Here is an 8,375-nt window from a genome sequence, read left to right on the forward strand (position 1 = left end):
GAAGTGATGGAGGAACGTCGAGTCCATCAAGAGGAGCGAGAAGGAAGTATGGAAGGTGTCCAGAGAATGAAAACATGAAGATGCTCTTTGGACACTCTTTGCCCATGGGATACAGGACACTAGTAATGCGTGGGGTACCCCATAAACTATCTGGACACCCCGTGCACACGGGACCCGTCGCATAGCCTCTGGATACCACGTTCCACATGGCCCTGTGCCCACGATCCCCTTTACTCCGTCACACAACCTTGCCTATGAGCTTTGAGGGGAAATGTCTCTTGTATCCTTATCCTCATCTCATACCTCCAAAAACTATATAATACACACCCTTGCACTTTTTAGGGTTAGCAAAGCATTAAATTCAGAAACTATATAGTACACACCCTTTACACTTTTTAGGGTGAGCAAAGCATTAAATTAGATCTTGAGAGAGGTTTGCTCATCTTATCTCCTCCTTTCCCCCTGATAAAGGGCGATTTTATTAAACTCGAAATGTAGCATCAAGCAGATACAAAGCATAATGAGCAACACCCAGCCTCTACATAGTTAAGATGCACACAGCCAATACCAAAAGTCTGGCAAAAAGAAACAAAAAAAACCCGACATATCTGCAGCGAAGAGTCATATGACCAACACTATGCCATAGGCTGATCCGGAGATTATGCTTTGCTCATCTTATCTCCTCTAGAGGATCAAGACCTCCTTCTAAGAGAAGAATCCCTTGTGGATTACCAAGACCTCCATATCCTTTGGACTGAGGAAGAACTACCTCTCAAGACTCCACCTTTCCTAGAGATTTGGAAAGAACCCTACCTATTTACCTCTACCTTTGTTGTTTGTTGGATTTGAGGTGTATCTCTCCTTGCTTGTGATTTGAGTAAACTTGTGGTGCAAACATTGTTCTCTTGAGTGTCCTCTTGTGTTCCTTGTGTTATTTGACATTGTCCTCAACTCCATATCCAAATTGTGAAAATTGGGCAACAATTAGGACTTGGTTCTACATCAGTAAGGAAAGCATGTGTGCAAATGTAAACATCCTAGTGTTGAGCCAGCTGATAGACTAAGCATGTATATTGTGACAAGCACAGGTTCATAAACACTGCAAACAAGTACTGGGGATTTACAACACTGATGTTTACTCCAGAACATATTGGGGAGGAGCGGAGGAGTAAAAACTAAGTATAGGCAATGAAGATTACATGCTACTGTCTGCAAGACTAGGCGCACTTGATTTGCTCACAAACCTAAAATTACACACACAAACACAAACACAAACACACATGTTTTCTTCTTTTTATTGCTTCAGTAACATGGTCCCAGCTAAGGACTAGATTATCAACAGGTTCTCCTGATTGCCAGATCTTCGGAATTCAGATGCTTCGCTCCTGAAAAAACAAAAAGAAAGATGTATCCTGTAAGTTAACTCGTCTCAAGCTCTGAAATTGAGAACCGGGCAAACAGATCTTTGCATTGGTTTCGTGTGCATTGGTTTCTTATCTATGCTCTGTAATTGGGAGTTTGGGACATGCAGAGCTGCCTCCTCAAGGGTTACCTATAGTTTTGCCCCTAAAGAATGTTTTTTTTTAACACTCTAAAGAGTACAAACTGACAGAAAGCAGATTGGCGGATCCATGCAGGCAAATATGTTGTGTTCTGGGCTCCTTGTTCAGGCTCAAATTATGTGCCGGATCCGCTTTGCTTGTGTAATAGACAAATTGTGCAAGCAGAGTAATTCTTGCAGTGCATCTCGAGCAGAAACAGCAAAGGAATTGACATCACTGACATTCCTTTGCTGTTTCGTTGTCAATTGGCAACGTCAACCTAACTATGGCACAGATCACCTTATTATGACAAGTGAATGAGATCAGTATAGCTTTGAGCTAGGATCTGACACGTCACACTAGTATATTTGTAGTAAACATGAGACGAGAATCAGGCTGAGTTTTGGTTACCATGAGGAATCAGTTCCAAGGCCCCTGGGTGTTGTCCTTGTACTTGGGGAACGAGACCATGCCGGACTCGATGAGCTTGATGTCGTCCAGGAGGATCTCGTAGTGGCGGCGCACCTCGTCGGCCGTCTTGGTCCCGCCCATGGCGCGAGACACCTTGAGCCAGCGGTCGGGCGTGCCCTCGCCGTGGTAGGCGAGTGCCTCCTCGAACAGCTTGTTCTCCTTGGCGCTCCACGCCGCGTCGTCGCCGCCGCGGGATGAGCTCCCTGACACAGAAGACATCTCGACCTGGATGGGGATTGGTAGTATGTTTCTCGGAAACCGAGCTCCGTTAGGGCTGAAGTTTTTGCACTTCAGAAGCCCCGATGGCTATGGTTTGGTGATGGCTGTGCTGCTTCGGTGCCCGCTATTTATAGGCGCTTGGGGCCTCGCGCCGCTCGTATGGTGGTATCAGGACTGCCACCGACTTGGTGATTGAAAGATCAGTGAGGCTAATTAGATTGTGTCATTTTGAACTTTTTGGACGAAAGGTGCCTCATTTGGATGTAGATTTCGGTGCTGCGATATGACATCTCATGCTTCTCAGCGCGGACAAAGGAGCACGATCGGTCCGTGTCAACGTCTCCGGTGCATGGCACTGCAGCCTGCAGTGAGATAATATCCCCGGCCGGGTATTTCAGTCGGGCGAACCAACTCGCTGCGACCAAAATGCACATTAACTATCGCGAGCGTAATTTTCGGTAACGTTCGGCATGCAACAAATAATTAGCGAATAATAAATGGCTGCCGCTACACTGCTGCATGCAAGCGTCCATCGCTAGCCATGCCCAAAAAAGGGGCTATCAATACGTGCATGCAGTGGTTATGAGGATAGCCATAAATATAGGATCGCAAATGCTACTCTCTTTGTCTAGGTGTGTAAGTCATCTTACGAAAACTAAATAATCCCAAAATACTTAGGCGCGGTGCATTAACTTCTACCTCGTTTTTGTTTCTTGACATATAAACCAATAAAGAGATGAAGGGTGTGCATGCTTTTAATGACTTGAGAGTACCAAACACGACATGCAGTGGTTAGTTCATTGCATGCAATGCTATTAATTAGCAAATAAACATTAAGGTCTCTCGTTTTCCCCTCCTCCTTGGTCATGGTGCACAACCTAAGATGACTTACTCACCTAGACGGAGGGAGTACTCCATGATTGTTACTAGCAGTTTCCCTCGTATTTTGGGTCATATTTTCATCATAATTTTAACTAATAAACCATATTTTGACCGTGGTTTACTAGTCTCCATTCTATTTTGGTCATATTTTGACCATGATTTAATAACAATAAAATCTATGGTATACGTAGCAAAATTAAAATAATTGGAACTTACATCCAAATACTAACCCATCAATATTTTTTATGAGAGCGTTTTGCAAAGTTAAAGAAGATCTCTCCTTTCAGGACCTAGGATGGACTGGTATCCCGCATACTTGGGATAACCGTCAACCCGTGTTCAGTACACCTGTGTTCGACGCATCAGGTCGGTTGAATTGGATCACTATTTTGTTGTAGCAGAGATGAAGGAGGGTGTGACAAATCAGTCTCGACCTAAGAAGCAATTCCTCTATGAGAAAGTTTGGCAAACGCATGTCGATTATGACAAGCTAGTCTGGCAAACTTGGCTAGATCGGCAATAAGTTCCCGGGCTCCAAGGTGTGGCGCAATCTTTGCAACATCTTCAGCGAACACTGGAACCGTGGGGTGCAAAAGAGTTAGGTTGCTTCGCACGAGTTGTCCGGGAACTTCAGAAAAAGTTGGACAAGCTTCGTTCTCTTTTGGTTGGGCGTGGTCCGACTGATGAGGAGAAGTGCACAATTAAAAAGTTGAAGGAAGCTTTGTTCCAGGAGGAGGTGTGGACCCGTCAGCGCTCACGTGTGTTGTGGCTGTATGAAGGTGACCGAACACCGGGTATTTCCATGCACAAGCAACACAAAGGAGACGGATCAATAATTTTTGGGCCTTGTACGACAAGATGGAACCGCATGTATTAATGAAGTGGAGGATAAGGAGGAAGTGCAAGCGTTTTATCAGGACCTGTATGAATCGCGGGGGTTCTCTGATCCAAACGAGTTGCTCAATCACGTGCCAGTCAAAGTTACACCGGGCATCAACGCTTTACTGGACATTGTTGCAGCGGAGGTCAAGGAGGCGCTGTTCCAAATGGCGACATCCAAGGCGCTGGGCGTCGACGGGTTTATGGCTGGTTTCTACCAACGCCACTGAGATATCTTGCAAGACGATGTTACTAATGCGCTGCTGGGATTCTTGAATGTTGGGGACCTCCCGATGGGCTTGAATGATACATCTATTATTTTGATTCCTAAGGTACGACACCCCAAATTCATCTCTCACTATCGGCCCATTCCTCTTTGTTCAGTGATGTATAAAATTGGTGCCGAAGCAATTACAAAATCGATGTGAGAGAATATGGAGGAGATCATTAGCGAAGAACGAAGTGCTTTTGTACTTGGGCACCTAGTCACTGACAATGTCCTTGTGGCATATGAAAGCGTGCATTCAATGAAAGAAGGAAGAAAGGAAAAATTATTCATGTGTGGTAAAACTTGATATGACGAAGGCCAGCGACAGTGTGGAATGGCACTATCTGGAATCTATTATGATCAAGTTGGGCTTAGCACCAGTTTTGTGAGACTTATTATGAAGTGTGTCTCCTCGGCGAGATTCTGAGTTAGGCTCAATGTGGAGCTATTACCCTACTTCATACCTTCGAGAGGATTAAGGCAGGGGGGCCTATATCACTGTATTTATTATTGATGTGTGTTGAAGGGTTCACCTTGCTGGCAACTACATTGATAGAGGAATAAGAGTGAGCTACGAATCTCATTGGGTTAGCCACCTTCTATTTGCAAAATATCAAAGTGCAGTTAGTTTGAATGAGATTCTTCAAGTATATGTCGATGCTTCGGGGAAGTGTGTTAACAAAGATAAGAATACTATTGTCTTCAGTTCTAACACGCCATCCCATGTGAAGCAGGCCATGAAGATTGCCTTGGATATCAATGTAGAGGCATTCAGCGAAAGATACCTTGGGCTCCATATGGCAGTCGGGCGCATTACCAGTAGAATATTTGATTACATTTCGGAGCGAGGACAAGGTAAGATTCCAGGATGGTCGGAGAAGTTGTTAGCTTCTGCTGGTTATGAAGTACTTAAATCGGTTGTTCAGGCGATGCCGAGCTATAGCATGATCACATTCCTTTTGACCAAAAAGTATGTAAGAGTATTACCTCCCCAATGGCTAAATATTTCTTGAGTAGTTCTCTTGACAAGAAAGGCATTCACCGGATTTCCTGGAAAAATATATCCGCCCTAAATGCAATTGGGGGATGCGGTTTTGGGACATGCATCAATTCAACCTAGCTTTATTTGGAAACCATGGATGAAGTTTGATGATGAAGCCAAATTCCTTGTGCGCTCAGGTTTTTGAAAGGCTGCTACTTCCCAGACTATGATTTTCATGCTAGCATATGTACCCAAGTCGCCCTCAGCTACGTGATGCATGATCATATCAAGCAGGGAGGCTTTGCGGCTGGGTCTTATTAAAATAGTTGGGTATTTGAGCTCCATTCTAGTTTGGACTCAGAAGTGGATCTCAGGAACAATTTCAATGACATCCCTATTCACACCGGCTAACACTCATGTTGGACTAGTTTCAGATCTCATTGGTTATGATAATTGGACATGGAGGCGGCAGATGATTTGTGACACATTCATTGCTCCTGATGCGGAGGTGGTCTTTAATATCGAGGTGGTGACATTTATGCCTAGGATTTTGACAAAACAGGTAACTACATTGTAAAGACAGCATACCGTGCTCCTGTGACTCAGACATAGCAGCTTGCTCTAGAGGAAGGGATGGCTACTAGGACCTCAAGGAATATCAACAGTTGTGGAAGACCTTGTTGACATTAAATGTGGTACCAAAATTTCATGTGTTTTCATGGAAAGTCTTTCCAGAGATTCTTCCTAAAGAGGCTACACTAAAGAGAAGACACATTGCTGAATTTGGCCAATGCAAGGTTTGCTTAGCCATGCACGAAGACCTACAACATGCACTCATGTATTGTTCTCATGCAAAGTTTTTTTGGGAGGAAGCCATGCGATGTTTGATATATGATTACCAAGGTTACATTCAGACTCTTGGGCACGGGACATTCTATGTGATGATTGATTCAAGGATAAAGATCATGTTCTAATCATTACCATCATGTGGTCGGTTTGGCATTCACGAAACCGAATCAAGCATAATGAAGGAGGATCATGTCCTGCTACATGTATGAAGTTGACGAAAAAAGTCTTGGTGATTCTAGAACTGCCTAGGACTATGGCTTTAACTATGGCTTTAGTCTTACCAGGACATGGGTGGAGTCCCCCTGAATTGGGTTTTAGTAAGAATAACACCGACAAAGCAATTAACTTTGATGAAAACTGCAGCGGTGTTGGTGGTGTAGCTCGGTCATTCACTAGCCTACTTGATGCTTGGTGCAAGCCCCATATGAGTATCTCAGACCCAATGATAGACCAGGTGTTGGCAATGTGGGAAGGTGCCCGGTTTGCTAAATTGTGTGGTTTAACGCATGTGATCATGGAAGTGGGATGCCTGGAGATGGTCGATCTCTAGAACACTCGCCACAACTCTCGCTCGATTGTGGCTCCTATTCTGTTAGAAATTGGAGAACCCGTTAGTGATTTTCTGTTTTCTAATAATCTTCTTGTAATCGGGCAGAAACGGTCCCCGCACATCTTTATGCTAAGCATGCTTGCACATTGAACGTGACATATAGCTGGCTCGACGAGACACCAAGCTTCTTAGTGACCAACTTGTTTGCTGATTGTCCTAGTAATGCACCTATATGAATAAAGCTCTATATATTGCCTACAAAAAAATAAAATGTAGGAAGCTGAGCTACAAGAACTAAGAACATATTCACCGGGGAGATTAGTTCCTAGCACTTTTAATGCACATAGCACCTCACCTAAGAACTAATGCATTGGAAGAGGCACGAGACGACTAAAATTCCAACCCGAAGGGAGTAGGAAATTTTGCTTACGTGGCATATGATTAAGGAAGAAAGAGAATGGTATATCTCATATGATACCGTGTCATAATAAACGATGTGTTGTTATACCCATGCATGAAAAAAATGAGATCATTTTAAATACTAACTAATGATGTTATACACTACGGAGGTTGTATCGGATGCATGATACTAGTGTATGGTACTCCCTCACTACGAGTAGCGTAAGATATCCAATATCCAACTGCCTCATAGACTTTTGTTTTCTTGAACTGTCCTTAACCCATTGCCATCATTCTCATAATGGAGATAAAAAAGTTCAAGAGATCCAGACAAAAGGAAATGGGAAAGGGAGAAAGAGTGAGTTATGCACCAACAGAAAACCCCACCGTGCGTTCCCGCAATTGGAACATGCACAATGGAGCAAAAACCTGTTAGACCTAAGATAGAACCTACACAATGCGGGTAGTTCAACAACATCAAGCACAAAAGATTACAAATCCACATATAATAAGCCGATCACAAATAAATGAGACAGAGACCGGATGACTCCAAAACTACATGAAAGAAAGACTTTAGTAGCACTTGCAGATCAACGTCAAGATGACTCATGAGCATCATGTGTCCCTGCACAAATCTTCTTCATCGCTACCATGATCTTGAGCAATCCGCTCCTTGCTTTGGGGTGTCCATATACTTGACTTTATGAATACACATCCAAGACAACAAAGAAGAACAAGTATCAAATACAACCTCAGGACTTCTTAGGATCTTATTCTCAAAGGTAGTTTTGTTGTGTTGGTTCCAAATGACCCAGATAACTACAGCCAAACATTAGTAAATAGACACTCACCATTAGGCAACAAAGCATAACACCATGAGTAATGTTGTCACGTATTATTTAGGTTAGATCAGTACCAAGAATCATGCCTACGTTACACCAAACAACCCTGCCACCTAAGAAAATTTGTTGAGCCGACTCATATTGATCAGAGAATGAACGTTCAAGGTTACCACCTTATTTTCTCCTTTTCATAACATCCCTAGTCAACATAAAATTTTGGAATAATTATTGTAAGAAGATACGGATTTTCATATTCAACTATAATGCCCTCCTTCCCGGCTAAGTCCTTCCAACATATCATCTACCAAACTAGTTGTAAAATATGGTTCTTACCTAGCCCCCAATATACCTCATCACCAATACGAGGTGTGAGTAGGTTCATAGCCTCATTCTTAACACCTTCCCATCGTTCACTAGTATAGAATCAAACTTTATTTGGAGGCACTTTTGGTATATAGAATAACTGTGGTTTCCCATTCCACCTCAAATTTTG

General features: G+C 43.2%; 1 protein-coding gene across 1 annotated transcript; it reads right to left on the bottom strand.

The window, feature by feature from the left end:
* Window positions 1-1,043: 1,043 nt before the first annotated feature.
* Window positions 1,044-2,309, bottom strand: LOC119281377 (protein RADIALIS-like 4). Its single transcript, XM_037561896.1, has 2 exons — window positions 1,953-2,309; window positions 1,044-1,385 (listed from the first exon to the last, which is right to left on the bottom strand). The coding sequence occupies exon 1, from the start codon at window positions 2,229-2,231 to the stop codon at window positions 1,962-1,964; it is 270 nt and encodes an 89-aa protein (XP_037417793.1). The 5' UTR covers window positions 2,232-2,309; the 3' UTR covers window positions 1,044-1,385; window positions 1,953-1,961.
* Window positions 2,310-8,375: the final 6,066 nt, after the last annotated feature.

Source organism: Triticum dicoccoides, chromosome 3B (assembly GCF_002162155.2).
Source record: "Triticum dicoccoides isolate Atlit2015 ecotype Zavitan chromosome 3B, WEW_v2.0, whole genome shotgun sequence".
NCBI classification, from domain to species: Eukaryota; Viridiplantae; Streptophyta; class Magnoliopsida; order Poales; family Poaceae; genus Triticum; species Triticum dicoccoides.